The sequence below is a fragment of the Nuphar pumila genome, chromosome 3 (genome assembly GCF_984573655.1).
Source record: "Nuphar pumila chromosome 3, dmNupPumi1.hap1.1, whole genome shotgun sequence".
Classification (NCBI taxonomy): domain Eukaryota; kingdom Viridiplantae; phylum Streptophyta; class Magnoliopsida; order Nymphaeales; family Nymphaeaceae; genus Nuphar; species Nuphar pumila.
The window spans coordinates 126277142-126302461 of record NC_143251.1 but is presented as its reverse complement, the minus strand read 5'-3'; the positions used below and the strand labels follow the sequence as shown (position 1 = coordinate 126302461).

General features: G+C 35.9%; 1 protein-coding gene across 1 annotated transcript; it reads right to left on the bottom strand.

Annotated features, from left to right (window-relative positions):
* Positions 1 to 1170: 1170 nt before the first annotated feature.
* On the bottom strand, positions 1171 to 24879 carry PYR4 (pyrimidin 4). Its single transcript, XM_090000006.1, has 7 exons — positions 24741 to 24879; positions 23294 to 23475; positions 7779 to 7915; positions 6710 to 6875; positions 6529 to 6645; positions 3827 to 3987; positions 1171 to 1599 (listed from the first exon to the last, which is right to left on the bottom strand). Exons 1-7 carry the CDS (start codon positions 24821 to 24823, stop codon positions 1402 to 1404), a joined length of 1044 nt encoding a protein of 347 aa, XP_089856132.1. The 5' UTR covers positions 24824 to 24879; the 3' UTR covers positions 1171 to 1401.
* Between the last annotated feature and the right edge of the window lie 441 nt (positions 24880 to 25320).

Below are 25320 nucleotides of genomic sequence, written 5' to 3'. Positions count from 1 at the left end.
AAAATTAAACAAATCCCTAATCAAATACAAGAAAAGACCTAATCAAGTTAGCTAATCTTAAAATGCAATAAAATAAATCATAAATAAACCAAAAAATCCTAAACTATAAGAAAAAAACCATATAATTAAATTTGAAAAAACCCTAATTCAAACCCTAACCAAAAAAAATAAAATAAATTACAAATAAACAAAAAAACCTTAAACTATAAAAAAATATAAAATTAAATAAAAACCTTTAATTCAAACCCTAACCAAAGACAATAAAAAAAACCCTAATCAAATTAACTATAAAAAGCTTTAAAAAAAATAAAGATCCAAAGCCCTAACCATAAAAATCAAAGAAAACCCTAATCAAAATAACTATAAAAAGCCCTAATTTAAGAAATTTGATTCAAAAAACCTAATCAATGAAAAACCTACATAATAGAAATCAATATAAAGAAGAAAAGGGAGAGAGAGAGAGAGAGAGAGGAGAATGAGAGATGGCCTCCCCCATGTGTTTTTTTTTCAAAACCGCCCCTATGTCCCTGTTCTCACCGTAACAGGACCACACGACGCGCCATCAAACATACCCTAAGATGACAACGTGAACTCAAACACACTGAATAAGTCTAATAAATTGTATAATACAAAAGTCTCAAGTTCCTGCCTCCTGAGCACCTTGTGCATGTGCAAAAAAATTAGAAGATACCATTAGTTATAATTCTCAAAGAGGATCACAAACTAAAGAGGGTTAAAATTTAGCAGAACTCAAACGATCAATATATTCCAGCTTCTTGCAAATTTCACACTTTTTGTCTCCCCTTGTTAAAAAAACAGAACAAAACAAAACTTTCATACTCCATTTTTACTAATACCAATCGGATATGGTTTGTGCACATGGACGTTGGAAAGGAAAATGTGAAATGTGTTATTAAAAGACAATGACATGGATACATGAACTTTTGCACTAAAGAACAGTGATTTCCATTAATACCAGTGGCAGTAATGACAATAGAATTTTCAGTTGGTGCTCTATTTACATGTTCGTAAGGTAAAAAGCATATGTTTAACCGTAGTCAAGTCTCTCTCTCTCTCTCTCTCTCTCTCTCTCTCTCTCTCTCTCTCTCTCTCTCTCTCTCTCTCCACGATCTACAGCAAGCAGATCTGGAAACTCAGGTGACCCACCCGCTAACAACTGAACATCTCGATTCTCTCAACTTGCACAAGTTCAAAGCTTACAAGGGATTAAATCCCGATAATCCGGAAGCACAGTAAAGCACCATATATCGATTACCATTTAATAAGAATTATACTGCTTTACAGTTTGTTTCCATTTCTAGAGCATCTAAATATTCAATTTGCTACTGCTGCTTAGAACTGTTCCATGTTACTAAGGAAAAGTATGCATAAGAAATCACATCAGGTATCAGTGATTGGAAGCCACTGCAAGGTTTGGCCTGCAAACATGGGAATAATCGTCCCAGAAGCAAATTCATATGATTCTGGAACCTTCCATGGTTTCTTAAGCAACGTGAAGGTGGAAGTATTTCTAGGTAGCCCATAGAAGTCAGGTCCATTAAAGCTTGTGAACGCCTCCAGTTTGTCAAGCGCTCCAGCCTGAAAATAAAAATATTGATCTATATCAAAGCACGTCTACAAACTTACACAAGGGCATTGGGAATTTTCATAAGCGCATTCATGATTGTGCTGCTTTTTATATAATAATTGAACAGTTGATGCACAATAAATTGTGCTAAGTGATTCAAGAATAAAGTTCTCAGCATCAGAAAGAACGACAAAATTATTAGAATTAAGTGCATGAGAGAATATCTAGGTTGTAGAAAATAATCTCAGCAGCAAAGTAGAGGGTGTTCCATCTCCTACTATTATATCGTACAATTAGATTAAGAATCAGTTTGAGAGGTTGGTAAGAGAGCAAAATGAGAGGAAGATCAGTCTTATCAGCAGCATGGATAGGAAAAGAAAATAAAGCAAAGATAAGAAATTTTCAATTTGATTATGATGACTTAATATTGAAGAATCGAGAAAACAAACCGACTAACAGAGTTATAGAATGCTTAGACCAAGATATAAGTTTGTTACTATGTTGTGATAGGGTGTGTATATATGACAAATAATCCTAGGAATAGCACATTTGGAGCTCTCAAATATTTTAATGTCAAAAATTATGAAACGATGAAGACACTTTAGGAGTATTGTCAATAGAAAAAAGATTTTGAAGTATGATTTAAGATGGTTTGGACATGCTGCCCAAAGACCTGTCACATCATTTGTGAGAAAAGTTGACATGATACATGTAAAAGGAATTCGGAAACTGGTTGAAGTTTGGGAAAAGGAAAAACAGTACTCGTAAACCCAAACTCGCAGTTAGGATAATAAGATTCGATGATGAATGATGATGAACCATTTTGATGTAAAATTTCAACAGTATCTTAAGATACTGTTTAGGGGTGTCAATGGGTCGGGTTTGGTTTGGATCCAGGCCTGATTTGAAATTCTGGTACCAGGTCCGGACCTGGGTTCAATCAGACCCACCATAAGAGAAACCATACCCGAATCCTATAAGGATTACATGAACCAGACCTGGACCATGCCTGGTAAAATAATATTTTTTATCCTTTTTACACTGAAAATTTGTGGATCTTAGTTAGAGTTGGGTCGGGCCTTTCACAAACCATACCTGGCTGCATGTATTAATCGGCCCTTCAGGTCCGACACGGGACCTTCTTATTTATCACCAAACCTTGACCTTATAGGGTTTGGTACAGGTGGGGTCCGGGTCAAACCCGACCCATTGAGAGTGCTAATATTGTTGACACAGGCGATTAAGGTTTTCTCACTTGATGTTTATAAAGTCTGGTTATTCATTGTCTAGTTTGACCTCTGGTTGATATTTATATGTCAATGGAAATCCATTGTTTGGTTGCCTATGTAGAGACTCAAGGACAACGTTTGGCCTGTTTGCAACTTGAAAGTTGCATGTACTAAGTGGCTAATCTCAAAATTCTAGATGTTGGAGAAAATTGAACCAGTCCCATGAGATTATGTTTCACACAACTTTAACATTTGCATAGAATTAGATTCACCTAACAGCTACTGCTGACTCGGGTAAGACCTCATAGTGTTGTTGTTAATATATATATACCCGATAAAGGGTATTCTTGTAATTCTGCCCATTAGGGGCATTTTCGTCTTTTTACATGTATTTTATTTTCCATTTTCTTTTTCCTTTTTTATTTTTCATTTATTGTAAAATGCAATTAATGCATTGCATTGGGGGTCCCAACCAAAGGAGTCGTTGGACACCCAACGGTCACAAATGTGACCGTTGGGGGCCCAACGAGTCCCCTTTGGGCTTCCCAAGGTCTTCTCTCTCTCTCACTTTTTCTCACTCTCTCCCTCTCTCCTTTGTGTATAAATAGAGGGGCATTCTCCCCATGTAATATGTGGCTTTTCAAGCCCTCATTCAATAAAGTTCATATATTTTTTATGTGTTGCCTCTTTGAAGGCTTTTTGTGTTGTCCCTTAGTGGACTATTTCTATATTCCCCATTGTGGGTTTGGGTTTGTCCATTCATTGGACCGTGTGAATGCATTAAGCATTCTTGTTTTACCTTTCCGCATACTTTCTTACAGTTGTCAGGCCTCCAACCGCAAGCCACTAAATAAATATTATTACATTAAATGAGGATTTAGGAGATTGAAGTCCCACCTATATCAAGGCAGTGACTTTTACGATATGCTTCACTGTTAGCTATAGGAAGACTATCATAAAGGAATACATATACATACATATATATTTATAGAGAGAGAGAGAGAGAGACCTCTTCAAAAACCTTTGCATAGAGTGCCAAGGAAACTGGTGCATTGTATATGCCTGCACATCCACAAGGACACTCTTTCTTCTGTTTCTCGTGAGGAGCACTATCAGTTCCTAGGAAAAATCTTTTGCTTCCACTTGTGACAGCTGAAACTATAGCCTGTCCTGCATGAAGGAAAAACACTTAAAGATTATAAAGTAGATATCCATTTTACTTGGCAGTTGGCACTATGCCAAGCTTAAAAAGTTATATATAATCCATGGTCTTCGTTCTTAGATGTAAATAAGATAATGAAAACTTTCCAAATCCAGGTTAATGATTTACATTAGAAGATTCAAAATATGTTTAATTTTATTCTGAAGAAATAAAGATTTTCCTAATATATGATGCTTATATTTGTATAAAATTATTGAAATATGGCTAGTGATCAGAATTAATTCAAAGAATGAAGATAAGAATTCAAATTCAAGAGTCTCGCACGGACACACACACACACACACACAAAACAAGCACGCATGCACGTGCACACATACACACACACACGTTGGCCATCCAATCCAACCTACAATACATAAGCATTTTTTGGCATACAGTCTACCATATGCATAGGTGGAAGATTCTTTGTTGACTTGTTGATTGGATAGGCAAGTAGTCAAACACTTGCCAATGAGATCACTGAGATAACCAGAAATGGTATCGGTGGTGAAATCCAACAGTAAATAAAGTCATAGCTCATAATAAAGTTATTTGCATAGGCAAATAGATTTATTGAATAATCCCAAAATAAGTAAAATGTGCTAGAAATTATGGGCACATAAATGTATTCATCCAAAATTTCACTATCAATTTTTCCAGCATATGATGTTTATTACATTCTTGATGACACATGCATCTAGGACATTTTGAGCAGGACATTTTGAGCAGTAAACTTCCACCATTAATGCTACTAGATATGCACGCATGTATTATTCAGGCTTGCTATAGGGTCAATCAACAGAGATGAGCCATGTCTAAACATAACCACACCATCCAGCAGGATTATAAAGCTAAACAACTTGTGTCCGGAATGAGCCACATGCAAGACTGAATAGGGCATGTCCATTTTGAAAGGTGTCTGCTGCACATATAGGTAGTAATGTAGAGTTATCCAACAGCTAGCTAAAAAGGAGGTACTTTTTTACTTGCTTCTGATGCAAGAGCGAATTCAATACCTACTTAGTTTGTACACACATAGTATTTTATGTCTAAGCCCTAGAGCTCAAATTATAATGCTAAAAATATTTTATCTAAACATAGTTGTTACCAAGTGAAGCTCTTGATGGTACCCTTGTGCTAGCACCAACTAATAATAGATTATAATTCATTTCTACATCACAATGATTTACCAAAAACATAGCATCCAACAGTGACAAGTGATTTTCTGATCAATAAATTCTTTAGAATAAATGAGTATTCTTTCAGCTCTGCATTTGCTCTTTTGGTCTTCAACAAATAGGTCCCAGCATCCAATATCTACCTCAAAACTGTTGCCAATCCACAAGTAGCCCTTCCTCTTTTTATTTAGGTATTCCCTAGAAGATTGTGAACCTATACCAATAGTTTGCAACAGGATGGTAATTCCTTTGTATAGTGCTAGGCCAAGAGAAAGGAAGCTAACTGCCTTCTTGCAAACACATGAAAAGGCACTTTTATCCATTGTTGTTTTTCTTAAGTTCTGCTCAATGTCAAGCTTGCCTGATGCACTGCACCTGATGCCTACAGCAATGACCGTTAAATTTCTTCCATTGCAAAGCCTTTCTTCGCATTTCAAATGGTTATCCTATTTAAGTAAACTGCAAGGATGATCCCATGAATATTATCTTGAATCTTCCTGAGCAGCAAAAATCTCAAGCAATTCTCCCATAAAGGTTAAAGAGAAATCAGTGGAGTGACGAGTTCTGGTTGCCCACCAACAAAATCCAGCTTACATCCAACATGATGTCAGGAAGATCTTCCATAAGTCAAAATAATATGCGGACAACCCCATCTGTGTCTATCATGTGCGAAAATTTCCAAGACCCACAACATAAATGAAAAATGAGATGTTCAATCTTCAGTTCAACCTTATCCATCATATTTTTGGCAGTGAAAAGGTTTTCTAAATATGGGAAAACATTCCTTTACAGGATAAACCGTACCAAAGTGAGCTGTTGCATTGTCCTTTTGTCCATCTCTTGGATTCTTCCTAGAAAGATTAGGAAACACCAAGAACATTGGAAACTTCTTTGTGAAAGAAAGAGACTTGATCATTCTCTTCCAATAGGGAGGTTCCTGCTCAAGTTTCTATTTGGAGAGAGATAGAGAGCATTGGCAAGCTCATAACTAATTATAAAAAATAACCATAGGTGCAAGTAATTTCATTTCATGATCTTCCATGCCTTAAAATATGTTCTTGCCTATCTTACATTATGCATGCACAGAATCATGATATCTCTCGAGAATAATCTGCTTCGAAAAACTTATGTACAATATTAGGTATCAAAGGTACAGAGATATGATATTGGTTTGAAGGACAAGGTTCAATAGAATTAAGTAGGAAAGTAATATGATATTAAAAGATATATTTATCTTATATCCATACAAGGGGAGGTAAATTTTGATGCTTTCAAAAACAGATAAGCATGATATGGTAGATCTGGTATAAATAAAGGATCAAAAGAACATACTGTGGATTTCTCTTTTCAAAACTGGGAGGCAGTAATTATGTGGCTGTAATCCACCTTGAAATAATGCATTTCTGTTGAGAAGAAGATGTTGTGGAGTCACAGTTGCAGCAACAAACCCTGAAGAATGCAAGGTTTAACAGAATGTAAACACTTTGAAGAAAGTTCTAAATGGAAAGCATACCTTCAGCACATGATTCAACAAATCTGACAGCATCAAGAGTGGTAACATGCTCCATTACAACCTTCAATTGTGGAAGCTTATGAACCAGTGGTCTCAAAATGGAATCAATAAAGAATTTCTCTCGATCATAAATGTCAACTTCAGGATCCGCAACTTCTCCGTGAACCTATCGGTTTCCATTAAAGAAGCTTCTATAAAAGCCATCTTCAAGTTGATGCTTAAAAATTAAGATAAGGATATAACAAATTGTTGTTCACTAGGTTAGAATGAGTAACTGCACACTGAAGTTAATTTATTACTATAGATAGACATGTCTATGTGAATCTTATGATACATTCATTTCTCTTTAATTTTTTCAGATGCATACCAATGCTGGAAAATCTAGAATATCATCCTAGTCACTGTATGCGTCCACTGTATGAGTGATAAAAAGTTCATATGGTTCTTCAGCACGTAGATAATTTTGGTTTTACAAGTGCTATTAGTTGTAGCATGTTTAAAATAGAAAAGAGTATACAACAGACCGATGTCACATGGATATTCAAGAATCCCATAGAAAAATAATTTAATTGTGAAAAGGAGTGGAATTATGAACAGTAGATAAAACTAGGATTAAAAAAAAATTATCTTCAAAATAATACTAAAATGAGTGCCTCCATTTTCCTTCATATCACCAATCACCATCTCCTTCTGTCTTTGATCAGTTCAATATTCCTTTCCTTTGATGTCATGCCCAAGGAATATAGTTCCATGGTCCCCTTGTTATTCTCACATGAGATGAATGAGATGGTGGAAATCATGCAGCAACGGTCATCCTAGGGGACCAATCACAATGGAAAACTTGAATGTAAATGTGAAAGACCCATTTATGTTCAAGCTAAGACACTTGGCATGGTGGTGGACCAAAAAAACAATGCCCTCAAGGAACAATCACTTTTTTCTACTGACCCAAAAGTTCGGAACCAATGAAAACAAGAGAAAAAATTTATGATTGTGGGACCATTGAAATATGATAAAGAAAGTATATCATGATTTATACAAATTAACAAAATCCATGCCAAGTAATTACCAACAATGGCATATTTTGCTCAACCATTTCTTCAAGCACAGGAAGGCATCTCCCAAACAGATCTGTAACACCATCTTGTGAATTCGTGGTGGCTCCAGCTGGATACAACTTCACAGCATAAACTGCCCCACTCGTTCCTACAGTTTAATGAGAATGAGTGAAACTATATAATGGAAAAAAAATTATTATAAGTTTTTGCAATCAAAAAGCTTCAAGCAACGGGTTTCAACTGTTCATGTAAAAAATAATCATGAAAAAAAATTCTCAACAAATTATATAATGGAAAAAATATTACAAGTTTTTGCAATAAAAAAGATTCAAGCAACGGGTTTCAACTGTTCATGCAAAAAATAATCATGACAAAAATTTCTCAACATTTATTCTTTTTGACCTTTTGTTTTTCAATAGTTGGACATCCAGTGAGAAAGTTGTGAAACATACAGTACTATTGCTTATTCTTTTTAAAGCAATATTAACTTTGTGAGAAACTGAACTTGATAGCAATATAAGTTCAATGACTCTGAACGAATAGAAAACATATGAGCAATGCTACATGCTTTGTTTTTAAGGATTTAGAAACCAATTCACCACTCCATAGAATGTCTGCTTCAAATCATAACTAGTAAAAAAAAATCTTTGAAGCTGTTGGTGAAAAGAAAAAGGAAAAAGAATCAGTACGATCAAATATGATCATCATCTCAGTACTCAAAAACTTGGCCTAAATCATCTGAGGCATCTCAATTAGTGATGCAGTGAAGTCACCAAAAGTAAAGTTAGCCTGAGGCTTAAATTTCAGAGAGACTAAATTATTAAGACTGAAGAACAGAAATTATATATAACAATAAAAATATGAGAAAAAGTAAATGCATAAAATGCTGCAAGTTTGGAACAGCTGAAATCTGCAAGAAATAAGAACAAAACTGTCCTATTTGCACCATTTCTTTCTTTTCTTCTGGATTAATGGCAGTTGGAAGCCACAAACCAGGTTTTAAAATTTATATAACATTCTCAGATTCATTCAAAATATGGAAATAGAAATCCTTGTCTTCCTTTTCCAACTTCTGGTGATCCAAATGTGTGAACTATTGGATTTAGAAAATGAGAAGCAAAACCAAGGCACTTAGAGGGTATTCACTTAACAATTATACAGAAAAGTAGGGTAAGCTAAAGAATTTCATTCTGGACAATTCCTTGTTACTCATGCTTTTCTAGACAAATGGATGCATCCATATACACCTTACAATGGTGTTTACTTTCCCTTTTAATAATAAACAGATCTGCTTGAGTTGTTTAACACAAGCTCGACCAGTTATTTACTGTTTGTTTTTCGCAATTAAGGAAAAAATTGGAAACCACAAGGCCAGATGGGTAATTGAATCCTCAATCATTCTTGACTTGGATCAACAATTAGCATAAGCCATAAACTACAATGAGTCTATCTATTGATAGAGTTAAACAAGTGGATTTGAGATTGTTTTACATACCAAATCGTTGAGAATCTTTAGACATGTTTCCTATGTTTGTCAACAGTTTCTGCAACTATTTATAACACTCTAGGTGATATTTCAGAAACTTGGGAAAACCAAGCCAGTACCACTTTAAAATTGCAATTGTTAATGATGCATTCAGCACATGACTTGATGTAACCCATATGAACGCTAGTAAGATCCAAACATTAGCTTCATGAAGAGAACAGAAAGACTGTATTAGTTGGTTATAAATAATAACAATTCTGAACAGTGGAATCACATGCATCGGCTGAGAAAGTCCATATAAAGATTTTAAGACAAGGTCAAGAAACAAATGAAAAAGATCAACTACACATACTGTTTCAACCTATGTCACATGGGTGCGGGTGAGCGGCACTTTCAAAAATCTTGGGTGCAGGGGTGCGGCAAAAATATAAAAAATTATATATATATATATATATATATATATATATATATATATATATATATATATATATATAAAGTCTAAAAGTTGGACATAAATGACCTTGAGTGCATTGACCGCACACAGGGTCAGGTTGACCGCACCAGGTGCCGCACCCGTGTCGCGTTGCGTCGACGCGGGTGCGGCACCTAGTTGGCCGAATCCCTGTGACATAGATTTCAACCATGCTCCCTTTTTTTGAAGAAAAGTTTCAACCACTTTAAATGCAACCCCCTGAAGCACACAAATATTGGTGCTAATCAAGTCTACTAAGGACTCGATAAGAATATTCACTCATAAGATGCACAAAGGCACATGAGTATCACAAAAATGCACTAAGGTACACACAAAATATCAATCTCTATTAAGAGAATACCTCACTAAAAGCACACTTTACAATGGGGCATTACCCCAATATTTATACACAAGATGAGGAGGATTAGCCGTTGGGCTAGCCTCCCAACGGCTAGTCAACAAGTCAAACCAAATTCAAAAAAAATGAAAAGAAAATAAAAATGAAAAGAAAGAAAAATAAAAAGTTACAATAGAGACGTCATCTATATACGACACACACACACACACACACACACACACACATATATATATATATATATATATATATATATACACGGTCAAGCATATACGTATATACAATACATGTATTTCTAACATTCCCCCTCAAACTTATGGTGCAATCACCAAAAGTTTGTCAAGAAGAAAGTTGAATCTTGGCGAGCACAGAGCCTTGGTGAAGAAATCAGCAAGTTAATATTCTGATGTCACATAAGGAAGATCAATAGTCTTCTTTAAGTATTCTTCACGAACAAAGTGGCAGTCCATTTCTATATGCTTAGTCCGTTCATGAAACGTGTGATTCCGAGTAATGTATATGAAACTCTTGTTGTCACAGCATAATCTTATTGGATTCTAAAGATGAACTCCCATATCTGAAATTAGTTGTTTGAGCTACACGATCTCCATGGTGGTAGTGGTCATTACTCTATACTCAGCTTTTATAGATGACATCGACACTTTTTGCACTTTCATGAAATCAAGGATTCTCTTAAAAATACATGAAAACCAGTTGTTGAACGTCTGTTATTCGGATCCCCTCCCCAATCAGCATCTGAGTAAGCAATGAGATCTAATGAAGAGGAAGAGGATAGAAAGACTCCCTTATTGATGGTGCCTTTAATGTATTTGATGATTTTCATGACTGCACCCATATGAGTTGATGTTGGAGTTCAGCTGACTGGCCACATGGACAGCATGAGCTATATCAGGTCATGTGATACTTAGATACATAAGAGATCCAACCAGTTGTCTGAAGGGAGTTGGATTGTTCAAAGGAACTCCATCATCAGCTCGCATCTTCGTTCCAACAATCTCTGGAGTATTAACAACTTTGTCATCTGACAATCTTGACTTGTCAATGATGTCTAAAGCAAACTTTGTTCGTGACAATATATATCCTCTGTTAGAATATGACACTTCTATTCCAAGAAAGTATGTTAGAAAACCAAGATCAGTCATTTCAAAGGTGTTTTTCAAAAAATGTTTTACTTTTTTAATTTCTTCTTTGTCACTCCCAGTAATCAGCATATCATCAACATATAGAAGAAGAATTACAATATCTGCAAAAGAATTCTTGACAAACAAAGTCATGTTAGTATAACATGGTTTGAAACCATATTTAGTAATAACATTGTTAAATGTGTCAAACCAGGCTTTAGATGCTTGTTTGAGTCCATACAGGGATTTTCTTAATCTAAGCACTTTGCCACTAGAAACTATCAACCCGGGTGGAACATCCATATATACTTCCTTATTAAGGTTGACATTTAAAAAGACATTCTTAACATTTATTTGAAATATATTTCAATTTTTAACAGCTACAATAGCTACAAGGATTCTCACAGTGGTCATCCTAGCAACAGGAGCAAATAGTGCTTCATAATCTACTCCATAATCCTGAGAATATCCTTTGGCAACTAACCTGACTTAATGTCTTTGTAAGGACCCATCACTCTTAGTCTTGACTTTGAAGACCCATCTACAGCTTATGGTTTTCTTTCCGAGAGGTAAATTTAGAATTTTCAAAGTATTGGCATCTTCAAGTGCATCTAGTTCTATATGCATGGCTTTTTCCCATTCAGGAAGACTTTTGACTTCATTGTAACAGGAAGGTTCAAAGTATGAATGAATGGCTAAAAGACGAGTTATATGTTTAGGAGAGGAGTCATAAGAAACAAACCTATTGGGAATCCTTGAAGTTTGCTCAGATCAACGAATGATAATTTGTTCAGAGGGGGCTTCTAATGATTCGTGACCATCTTGATTTAGATTTTCAATGGATATGTTCCTATTTCTCCTAGTGTATACTATTGGTTCAAGTGTTGTTCTACTCTCAATAGAATATTCCATAGAAGTGTCTTGATTATCATCACACCCATAATTAGAAAGTAATTTAAAGAAAGAATAATCAACATTTACATCTTGTGATATACATCATTCAGATCCACTTTCATTTTCAATAAAGTTAACATTCCTTGAGATAAGGAGTTTATCATTTTTGACATCATAACATTTAAACCCTTTTTGTAATTCAGAATAGTCAATGAAAGCACAAGGAATAGCCTTGGAAGATAGTTTATCTATTTTATCATTTAAAACACAACACTTGCAACCAAAGATTCTAAGTCTTTGATAATCGGGTTTATACTTAAACAGTTTTTTAAAGGGAATTCCATTTGATAGAGATTTTGAAGGCATCCTATTTATAAGATATATTGAGGTTAGGGCAGCTTCGGCCCAAAAGTTTTTGGGAACATCCCTACAAATAAGTAGTGTCCTTATAGTCTCTATAATATGTCTGTTTTCTTTCTGAAATTCTGCTTTTGTTGTGGTGTTCTAGGACATGATCTTTGGTGCAAAATCCCTTTATTTTTTAAGAATTGTTTGAAATCATTTAATAAGTCCGTTCTTAGGATTTTAATCTTACTTTCAAATTGAGTTTTGATCATGTTATGAAAGTTTTTAAAGGATGCAAACATATTGGATTTAAATTTAAGAAAATAAATACAACAGTATCTGGTATAATCATTAATGAACACAACATAGTATGAGAATCCTTCTTTGAAAAGTATAGGAGCAGGACCCCACACATCCGAATGGACCAACTCAAAAGGCATGGAGGAGTAAAAAGTCCTTTGTCCAAAAGACAAAGATATCATTTTTCCAAGTATGCATTCCTTGGATTCAAAATTGTCTTTGCAAAGATCCTTAGTAATAAGTACAAAATTTAATTTCCTTATATTTGGATGACCAAGTCTATGATGCCAAACTTTGATATCTTTTGTTTGGGCAATAGTAAAAAAGATTCTTTTGGAATACAAAGAGAGTTCATGTAATAAAAATATTCTTGCCTAGAACCTTCCCCAATCAATTTCCCAGACTGTCGATCCTGCACCCAACATTTGTTTGATGAGAATACAATATCACATCCGTGATCTGAGATTTGAGAGACGGAAAGTAATGTAATTTTGGTATAAATCTCACTTTTGGAATATAAAACTTGTGTTTAGTCAAATCATTTTTAAAATTTTCAACACCCTTTATTTCTAAAGAAATTCTATCGGCAGTAGAAACAAAAGATGCCTTTGAGTTAGGTTGACATTCGGATATAATAGACTTATGTGGGGTCATATGAAATGAAACTCCAGAATCAAGAAACCAAGAGCACATACCGAGAGTTGAAGGAGATGCAATGGCCACCCCCAATGTAAATCCTTTAAATAATTATTGTAATGCCTCTGTCAATTGTGCCAACGATTTGAAGAGATCTTTGAGGCTTATTGTAACAACCCCAACTCATACCCCTTAAAAAGTGCAGAATTTTTTTTTTAAAACCATTGCGAAAATCTTTCCAGAGACCTGGGGCTTTTACAGTTCCACTCACAACTGGATAACTTAACACACCACAAGCAATATAGACATTTAGCATACAGTAAGGAAGAAACATCATGCATTCATTAATATATCATAATTAAGAAAACAAATAAATATGCATGATCTAATGCATAGTAGGAATATGCATGATTTTAATCCACATGTATGAATACATTATTATCTTTAGTCAAGTTTTCTTTTCCATATACATGCTTATATACAAACATATAAGGTATATATTCATAGGCATGATCGAAATTCAGTATACAATACTTTTCACATGCTTATGCAAACGGTTATTGAAATATACATGTTACACAGATTTTTTTCTTCTTTTAATACATGCATTCAACGGCTCATGCGTTGGAATATCCATGGAAATCAATATTCATCAAGAAAAAAGTCTAAACAAACACCTCTACAATAAATAAAAATTCTGTTTTAGCATGTACAAAATTTTATTTCATTGAAAAGATTAAAAGAATCAAGAATACAACCATGCATGCTAAATTAATACCACAAATTCGCATTTCCAAATGCGAAGCTCATCACAGGACTCTAGCCCGTGAAAAAATGCAGAACAGTGCAATGTAGAGAGAAGAATGTCAAATGTGATTTTTGCGATGTATAAAAACAAGTAAATGAGCAATCCAAGCTCAAGGCTCACCGAGCTCACGATGATCCATTTTGATCATCGATGCATACAACAACAAACAACAACAACAACTACGCCTTCATCCCAAAACAATTGGGGCCGGCGATATGAACCAACAAAGAAAATCATTCTAGGTCTTCCACATGAATCCTTCTCCTCCATTCATTTTTATCCAATGTCATGTCCTCGATGAGGTTCAAAGCATTCATATCCTTTCCTATCACCTCCATCCATGTCTTCCTAGGCCTACCCCGACCTCTTTTAACTAATATATTTTCCCATTTCTCCATCCTTCTAACTGGAGCATCATTAGGCCTTTGTCGAATATGTCCAAACCACCGTAATCGATTCTCTCTCATCTTATTTTCAATGGGTGCAACACCTACCTTCTTACGTATCTCCTCGTTCTGAATCTTATCTTTTATTGTATTTCCACACATCCATCTCAACATACGCATCTCAGCTACACTCATTTTTTGAATATGATGTCTCTTAGCAGCCCAACATTCCGTACCATATAGTAAAGCGGGCCTAATAATCGTCCTATAAAACTTTCCCTTCAACCGCAATGGCATTCTACGATCGAACAACACTCCAGTTGCACTCTTTTATTTCATCCACCCAACCTTTATCCTATGATTTACATCTCCATCAATTTCTCCATACTTTTGAATGATAGATCCCAAATATTTGAAAGAATCATCCACCGGTATTTCTTGCTCACCAAGCTTCACTACACTCCCATCTCTATTTCGTTGCTTACTAAATCGACATTCCATGTATTCTGTCTTACTCTTACTCAACTTAAAACCTCTTGCTTCCAATGTCTGTCTCCATAATTCTAACTTAGCATTAACCTCAGCTCTAAACTCATCAATCAAAACAATATCATCAGCAAACAATATACACCACGACACATTTTCTTGAATTGATCACGTAAGCTCATCCATCACTATAGCAAATAGGAAAGGGCTTAAAGCAAATCCTTGATGTAACCCAACCGTTATAGGAAAATTGGTTGTCACCCCTTGACAAGTGCGGACATTGGTTACTACTCCTTCATACATATCTTTAATTATACTAATGTACTTGAGAGAAACACCTTTCTTCATCATTGTCCACCAGAGAACGTCCCTAGGTACTCTATCGTAAGCCTTCTCCAAATCAATAAAAACCATATGCAAATCTTTGTTCCTCTCTCTATTTCTCTCAATAAGTTGTCTAAGAAGATGTATAGCTTCCATAGTAGATCTTCCAGGCATAAAACCAAATTGATTCTCCGATATCATGACAACCTTCCTCAACCTAGACTCAATCACCCTCTCCCAAAGTTTCATAGTATGACTCATGAGTTTTATACCACGATAGTTTGTGCAATCTTGTATATCACCCTTATTCTTATATAGAGGCACCAAAGTACTCTTCCTCCACTCATTAAGCATCTTATTTGTCCGCCAAATCTTGTTAAAAAGATTTGTCAACAATTCTAAACCTTTCTCTCCCAAGCATTTCCAAGCCTCGATAGGTATACCATCTGGGCCAACTGCCCTTCTTGATTTCATTTTCTTCAAAGCCTCTGCAATTTCTTTCTTTTGAATCTTGCGCATGAAGTCATGATTCATCTCATGAAAAGGAATGGAAAAGTCTCCAAGATCCTGAGCATGACTTTCATTAAATAGCTTATCAAAATAATCTTTTCATCTCTCCTTAATCTCCTCATCTTTGACTAAAACCCTTTGTGTTTCATCTTTGATACATCTAACCATACCCAGATCCCTCGATTTCTTATCTCTCATTTTTGCAAGCCTATAAATATCCTTCTCCCCCTCTTTGGTATCCAACTTGTCATAAACCTCCTTATATACCTTATCCCTCGCGTTCCAAACTACTTTTTTAGCTTCCTTCTTTGCTATCATATACTTCTTCAATTTCTCATTATCGCGACTTTTACTTAGATTTCTATAACACTCTCTTTTAACCTTAATAGCTAATTTGACATCCTCGTTCCACCACGATGTATCCTTACCTAGCGGTGCACCGCCTTTAGACTCACCCAATACCTCCTTAGCCACCTTTCTCATGCCACCCGCTATCTTATTCCACATAGATTATGAATCCTCCTCGAGACACCAATCAACTTCTTTAACTACCCGCTCTACAAACATTCCTTGTTTAGCTCCTTTCAGTGCCCACCACTTAATTCTAAGATCTATCCTATGTCTATCCCTTTTGCGGCATTGTCTAATTCTAAGATCTAAAATTAAGACTCTATGTTGTGTAACTACACTTTCTCCCGGTATAACCTTACAATCGATGCAACAACCCCTATCTCTCTTTCTAAGTAGGAAAAAATCTATCTGACTCGTATTAACCCCACTTTTAAATGTTACTAGGTGAGACTCCCTCTTCCTAAACCAAGTGTTTGCTAAGATCATATCATAGGACAAACCAAAATCTAAAATCATTTCTCCACTATCATTTCTTTCTCCTATACCATAGCCTCCATGGATACTCTCAAATCCATCCCTACTAACATGCCATATATGCAATGATATCAACATGCTTTCAATGTACATTCATAAATGTCGATTTAACAATATGCATGAACTACAACATTCATATGCATGTGTCCACACTATTCGTGTACATGCAATTATGCAACCATTCCACATGCATGCTTTCATTCATGAATCATCTCAAATTTGAAAATGTGAACATTCATGCATTTACATACATCTGAAGAATAACATATTGCTTTAACATGTCATATCAAGTCAACGCATGTGAAAAATTCCATTCATTAGCATGTATTAGGATCAAAATACCCATACTTAGAAAAATCAGAAAACTTACATACATTATGAACCTTGAAATCCGTATTTAATCACACATGGGTGTTAAAATTTCCCTTTAAGGCAGGCCAATCGAGCCTAGTCCACGGGTTAAAATTTCCCTTTAAGGCAGGCCAATCGAGCCTAGTCGACCCCGTCGACTAGGGTTCAAACCCAACATAGCTGAACCCAATCAGCTGGGTGCAGCAATTCAACACCCCAAGCATTCCTTTTCCAAATTCAAAAGAGACAATAGCATTTTAAGAAGCCCCCCCCCCCCGGTAGCTAAATTATGCAAAGATGGCCATTACTTAAAACTGCATATAATCAGTAACTATCCAAGCTTTGGCATTCAACTTGTATTCATTCAATTTTAACATTTAAGGGCACTTATACTGAAAAAGTCTAGGTAGTAAAAGAGTACCCATACCAGTTCATCAGGACAAGTCCCACGCATAAAATACAGGTTCCATAGAGACATGTGAATGCATACATGAACTAAATAAAGATAGTGGTATCCAATGGACCTTGACAGCAAACAAAAAAAACTCTTGAAAGCTATCTTTGCATTTCATTTTGACCTGCATCTTTACAGACCATTTACTATGGGATCATAATGAAAGGGCGTTTGGGTAGGTCAAGATTCAAATTCAGTTTAGTCATCCTGGCCAGTTCATTCCTATTGCACCAACTATGATTTGTACGCATAGATCAGATCCAAATTTGTGTTTGTCATGATCCACACCAACTGCCCCACGTGGGGCCAACACCAATTCTAATTAAGGCTGCAAGTGGCACGTGGTGCTGATCAGCCTGACTGTGTGATGTCATTGGTCCAAACCATTTGAGACATTCTGGACCCAATCTACTCCTTGCTTTTACTTGGTCTGGGTTAACCATGAACCACAAAACCTGACATACTGAGTTCTATTGTGGGGTCCACTTTTCATGATAATTTGGGACCCACATAAGGTTATTAGTTTAGGGTGTGTTTCTGAAAGCCTCACCCAGGCAAAAACAAACATGGTAATGACCATCGTTCATATGCTTGGACTCAACTCGGAATGCAAAGTGATCACCTTCAAAATAGGTTTATTCCACCTGACCCTCCCTAGATAATTGGGGACATAAAAATCTCATCTGGATTATTATTTACTAACATATGAAAAGAGACTTTTTGTTTACAAACTTTTTTTTCATATAAATCCTGCCCAGCCGAGCCACTCGACTGGGCTCCAGAAAAGCCTGGCAGACCGGACCAGCTGACCTGACTCAGCTGGGTCGGCTGCCTTGACAGGGCGTGGCCAGGTCTGGTCACACCTAGCCAGCCTATCCACTCGGCTGGTCTGCTGACCAGACATGCCCTGCAGCCCATGTTTTGTTTTTTATTAACCTGCTGCCCAACAAGTCTGGCAGAACCGACCTGCTGAGCTCGGTTCTGCCAGCCTGGTAGGCCCAACAGGGCCTGCGATCTCGAGTCTCAGTCTGGCTCAAGTTGGCCTGCAGACTAACCGAATATATATATATTCTTTGTAGGTCACTGCCCAGCCGAAAACAGCGAATGCTTACACAAAAATATAGTTTTAAAACCCTTCAAATAGGTCAAATTACCCCTCAAACGGTTCCGAATAAACATATTCAGTTTTTTATAACTTAAGACAGCATGTATATGCAACCTCACACTTCACATATGCAGATTTATTCCTCTTTACATGAAGCAATGTATACATATACAAATTGTTTTTTTATTCAAAGTAAACAATCGTATGAATATGTCCATACACAATGCTTTCATATATAAATTTAACAAAAGTATGCATGTGTATGCATATTTACTCTAATGTATGCATGTACAAACAATTTCAGATTTAGGCATGACAGATTTCGTAGATCGAATGTGCTTTCATAGGCAAGTTATCATGCAACGTGTGAGGTATACATTCTCATGCATGATCAAAACAAGTACGCTACAAACATACTCATACCTATTTTTATTTAAGTATACATATTTAGATCCCCTAACATGACATGCATGCATAAACATAATTTCTTTCACATGCCTACATGCATCCAACAACTTGTACATTTGGGGAAATCGTAGGAATAAAATCTACTACGAAACAAGTGCTTAAGAGCTATCTTTAACATGAAATAAAATTCTGTTTTAGCAAAAAGATACCATGTACAGAAATTTATTTCTTTGAAAAGATGAAAAGAATCTAAAATACAACATTGGAGGAAGATCCATGGATCATCCTCCATGTATGCTTGAGTAAACACCATTATTTACTCTATTTTCATAGATTTCTAATTTTCTATTAAAATATTGCATGAAAATCCAATCTATAATCAATTTCTCACTTGATTCAAGAGAAGAAACCCATACCATGAATAAAAACTTGAAGAAAAACGATGGTGAAAGTTGAAAAACGTGGGTAAATGGTTGGAAAAGTCCAAACTCCTCATCTTCTTCCTCCTTCCTTTTTTTTCCTCTCCTCTCTCCTCTTTCTTTTTTCCTTTCTCTTTCTCTTTTTTTTTATCTATTTATAGGGCTCTAGGTGGGCTGGAGAAGAGAGTGCAGTCCCAGCTGGAACTCTATTCTCTCTTAGAGTTTTCTGAAAAGTTCGGAACTCTTAAGTTTGACTTTTTCAAAGTTTTATTTTATTTGAAACTCCATGCTTCTCCAACCTTCTTAGATGTTTCTATGTGTGTTTAAGGGCTCTATTAAAAGTCCTAAAAAATCCTTAAAATAAATTTTCAGAATTACATTAAATTAATTAATTAATATTAAATAATAAATGAATTTCCAGAAGCTTTCAAAAATTACCAAATTAACTTGGGAGGTTTCTTAACATTAATAAACCCCAATTTAAAGGTTTTTGATTAATTTAAAGTTGGAAAAAAAATCGTTGGGCATGGATTTGGATTTGGATCTGGATCCGAATCCAAAATCCAAATCCATCTCAAAAATTCAAATGGGTCTTGAGCTGGATCAAATCCAGATTAATATGGGTCTTAAATAGAGTCCAAATCCATATTAATTTGGATCAAATTCATCAAATCCTGTCCGATCTAAATCCAGATCTGAACCGACAAACTGCTCAATTTTTTAAAAACTGTGATTTTCGGGTCAACCGTAGCCCGAATCAAGGAAAATAAAATATTGTTACGCTCATAATTTTGAGATGAATCTAACAATATATAACTCAAATTTCGCTTCTGAAAATCATCCGAAAATAACCCAAATTTCGCTCAAATTTTGCTTGAATTTAAAGGTCAAAAATAAAACTCTTTCTCATGTTTTAAGTGGCTCGTTAAGGCCTTGACAACGAGACCTGGGCCAAGCCCAGACTTAAAAGCATCGGCCTAAAATCAAGATTTTACCGATTTTTCTTCTATACTTAACCAAATTTTTCGAAAGTCTCAAATTTAACAAAGTGTGAAAATACGCGATATTACACTTATGGTGTCTTCTTCTTGCTTTGACGGAGCCGCAACAACCTTTTTTTCATGAGGTCTATAGTTGAGGGTTAATGTGACCGGGCTCATGACAATTATGACAAATTACTTTGTATTCTCCTCTATTTTGATTTTTATTGAAGTGAGGAGGCCTATAAGGCTTGATATAATTTCCCGGCTTGAAGGCGGCAAGAGCACAATCATCTTCTTAAGTGTTACTAGGTGTAGCAAGAACACTATCACTTTTGCTCATATTAAGTCTAGTCTCTTCTCCACTAAGTTTAGTGAGAATTTCATGAATAGGAGGAGGTGACGAGGAAGATAGCAAAGAGGCCCTAGTTTGTTCAAACTCAGGTCTCAAACCATAAAGAAAGGCAAAAAGTTTATCTTCTTCAACTTGAGCCCTCCATATCTCAATACACTTTTCTTTCCATTTTGGTTCAAATTGAGCGAGTTGAGTCCAAATGAAAGATAATTTCATAAAGTAATTTCTAACATTCTTATCTCCTTGTTTGATGTTTCTAGCATTTTCTTAGAGATAATACTTATGAGCCATATCTTTCTCGGTAATCATACCTTTAAGATATTTCCATGCCTCACTTGCTTTTTTTGTAGCATAAAAGATTTGAGGCAATCTTGGTTTCAACCCCACTTAGCATCCAAGATAGAATTTTAGCATTTTTCATGTCTCATTCATCTACAACAACAACTACGCCTTCATCCCAAAACAATTGGGGTCGGCGATATGAACCAAAAAAGAAAAATCATTCTGGGTCTTCCACATGAATCCTTCTCCTCCAATCATTTCGATCCAATGCCATGTCCTCGGTGAGGTTCAAAGCATTCATATCCTTTTCTATCATCTCCATCCAAGTCTTCTTAGGCCTACCCCGATCTCTTTTAACCAATATATTTTCCCATGTCTCATTCATCTAATTTTTTATAATATTCCTCCATTGCTTTTTCTCTTTCTTTTCCTTCGAGATTTGTCTCGACATCATTTTCACATATAGTAATTTTAGGAGTAGGTTTGAAGATAGTACCTCTAACGTACCCCCATAATCTTTGACCTTTTATGAATGTCTCCAAGTGTCCTGCCCAAATGATGCAGTTGCTATCGTCAAGCTTGAATGGTAGAACAAAGTTGGAGTTGCTTGAGTTATGAGACAAGAATTCAGCCACATTGAAGAGGAAGGAATCACAATCAAAGAAAGGTCAGCAACACGCTTTATGAGGCAGCCTCCACGAGTGAATATAAGCAAAGTAGCCAACCTGGCTATGATATCATGTAAAGAAGCACACAAATATTGGTGCTAATCAAGTCTACTAAGGACTCGATAAGAATATTCACTCATAAGATGCACTAAGGCACATAAATATCACAAAAAATGCACTAAGGCACACATACAAAATATCAATCTTTATTAAGAGAAGACATCACTAAAAACACACTTTACAATGGGGCATTACCCCAATATTTATACACAAGATGAGGAGGATTAGCTGTTGGGCTAGCCTCCTAACGGCTCTAAAGTCAAACCAAATTCAAAAAAAAGGAAAAAAGAAAATAAGAATGAAAAGAAAATAAAAATGAAAAGAAAGAAAAATAAAAAAAATAAAAAGTTACAATAGAGATGCCATCTATATACGACATATATATATATATATATATATATATATGGTCAAGCATATATGTGTGTACAAGACATGTATTTCTAACACCCCCTACTAGTATCAACATAAAGACTGTTTATTTTGAACAAGTCTTTTACCATTCAAACACCTAACTTCAATTTCAATAAATGTGTTAATTTGCGTTATTTAGGTCTTTGGAAAGGGACCATATACAATTATACTCCAGAGTCTGTCATTTTTTCATAGCATGTTACCTACAAGCATGAGAGAGGTAGCTCACTGGATAACAAATTCAGTTGTCTAAAACCAAACATAGTCTAGCTGGTCATTTTAAGGCCATGACATTATGTTGTTACGTACTTTCATGGTCACATCATAGAAAAAGTATTCTTCCTAGCCCCTTTCAACTCATCTAGATTTGTGGTTGTGGCTGAGCTAGGGGGATAGCCAAGCCATTCCCTTATGGCAAAGAATGAGCTAGCTAGGGCAAACCAAAACAAACTAACTAAACAAATAAATTCAATGAACAAATGGGGGGAGAGAGAGAGAGAGGGATTTGAACCCTCAATAGTTCTTTGTTGGTAACTAAAACAGTTTTCAAGAATTAGAGCTATCAACCACCAGAAATCTCTCCTAGAGACAATCCCCATTTCATTCCGCTGAATAGGACATGGCCATACAAGTTGATCTGCAACTCCCTATGGAAAGATTTCAGGTGTGAAATTGCTCATTCAACCATCCTTTAAATGAGTAGGATATAGTTGGCTATGATAATTGGTAGTTCACTATTCACTTCATCTCGGCAAAGAGTTTCTTGAGAAGCAGATTTTGTTTGTGTGTCTACCTATTTTTGAGTTTGAGTTTTGAGCATCAGTGTCTGATAATTATATAAGGATTTTACTAAGATTATCAAAGCACATTATAGAGCTGTGACTTCCAGCTAAACAAAAATTTTAAGATTAAACAAAAGCACCCATATTATACATCAAGTTTGCTGAATCATTTCCAATGCACATCTCTATATAACAACCAAGGATTGAAGTTGGTGCACTCACTAGCCATTCTGATCTCGTTAGGACTCGTATTATCTGTCAGATACAAAGTCATAAGGGGACTGAAATTGCTTTTTGGCAGCAATGCATTTAGGATCTCTTCCCGATATGTCAAAGCAGCAGCTGTTGTGGTGATTGGTGGTCGCAAATTCGGCATTACAATTGCCCTTGCAAATTGCCTTGCACTACCACAAAAAGAAAAGAACAAAAAAAACAGTTTTTTATCAACTTCCAATCAAATTTTCAAGATTTTTCTAAGCCAGCTAAGACTTGGGTGAGGCTCATCTGGCTCAACTACCAAGCACCGACCTCCAATCAGAGTAAAAAATTTAGCAATTGTCCCCCAACTTTGGCCAAACAGATTGCGTCAGTTATCAATGTACACAATATTTCAGGATTGAAATTTCAAACTGCAACTGACTCAGAAATATGTAATTATGACCAATTCACATGCCGAGCTACCAAAGACTTGAATAACAACACACGATTCGTGCAACTGTACAGACTGACAAAGGGATTCATTAATCCGTCTCTGATTGATTCAGTTCAAATCAGACATGCTGAGTCAGGATCTGAGACTTAGTTACCCTTTATGCGAAATGATTAGATCAGAATTACCTGAATCCTAAATTTACAGACTACAGATTACATAGTAGTTAGTATAAGACCAGTTGATTTGGTCAAAGTGACCAACAACTAAAGCTCAATGGGCGTCGAATTAAGCAGTTATACGCTCAACAGGGTCACAGGATCTGATTCCACTTCTCAACTTATCAACCTGATTCATCTAACTGAGTCGTGTGACCTCACCTCCCAACTTTAACCCGAGATGAATCATATCATTCCAAATCGTTAGATGGGTATTAGCTGTTTCGGCGTCTAAAGGAGATTATGGTTAACTACAATATCTAAGATAGGTATCGGTAGCTACATTTGAGGGTCGTCTATCAGGATAACTGCAGGCACAATTTCATTTGGACTCATCCTTAGGAAGGCCGTTTGGGTTTATCTATCAGGATAACCGCTAACTGCATTATCGTCATTTGAGAAGGGAACAGCCAACTCAGGATAATGATCCATCTGCTCAGACGTTACCTACATTTGAGATGTAATAGTCGACCAACACGGAAATTGTACTTATATACTCAACCATTGTAAAAACGTTGTATCAAGAAAAAGACTTAATCAAAAACTTCCTTATCTCTGATTTTTTTTTTCTTTAGTTTTCTTCATGCTAGACTAGGTTTCTCATTGATCCCGTCATCGCCATCATCATACGTCAAAGTGTGGCGCTAAAATCCGTGAAACCAACCAAAAACTCATGTGGGTTTCACCTAATTTAGTTGAACCAATTCAATACTAAAAGTTGGATAATCAGAAAAAATAAAAACCCATATTGGTGATACAAAAGAGAGCATTTAAAACAAAAAAAAAACGTTCTTCATTTCACCTGTGAGGAAGAACAGCCTGAAGGAGATCCCCATCTCGGAGATGAAGATGCCAATCGTCTGGTCTCGTCAATGTGAGCTCCATCTTCGCCCTTTCGCCTTATCACCTTGTCAAAATATATGAGAGAGAGAGATGATGATGGCAATGTGGAAACCGTGGAGGCAACAAAATAGGTTCGAGCAGTGAAAAACAAAATCTGTTCACTAGGTGAATCGGTTTCTTAAAAAAAAATCAAAGAATCGAATTGATTCGAATCGAATCGTTCAATAAAAAATTAAAAAACAAACATTTCAAATAAATGCAATTGCTTTAGATATTTCTTTTTTAGCAAAAGAGGGCATTAATGCATAAGAATTTTAAGAAAATGATTTTAAGGAGGAATATGAAATCAGCCGGTGTGTATATATATGGAGAGAGAAGGGGGTGGCCAGAAAAGGGCCACCGATGGCTCTTTCCCGGCAAATTGAAGAGAGAGAGAGAGAGAGAGAGCATTACCGGCGATGGGGGGCACCGGAGAGGCTCGGTCGGGTCAAGGCCTGGATGACCCAGACCTACTAATAACCGGTTCTGGTTCTGGTTCA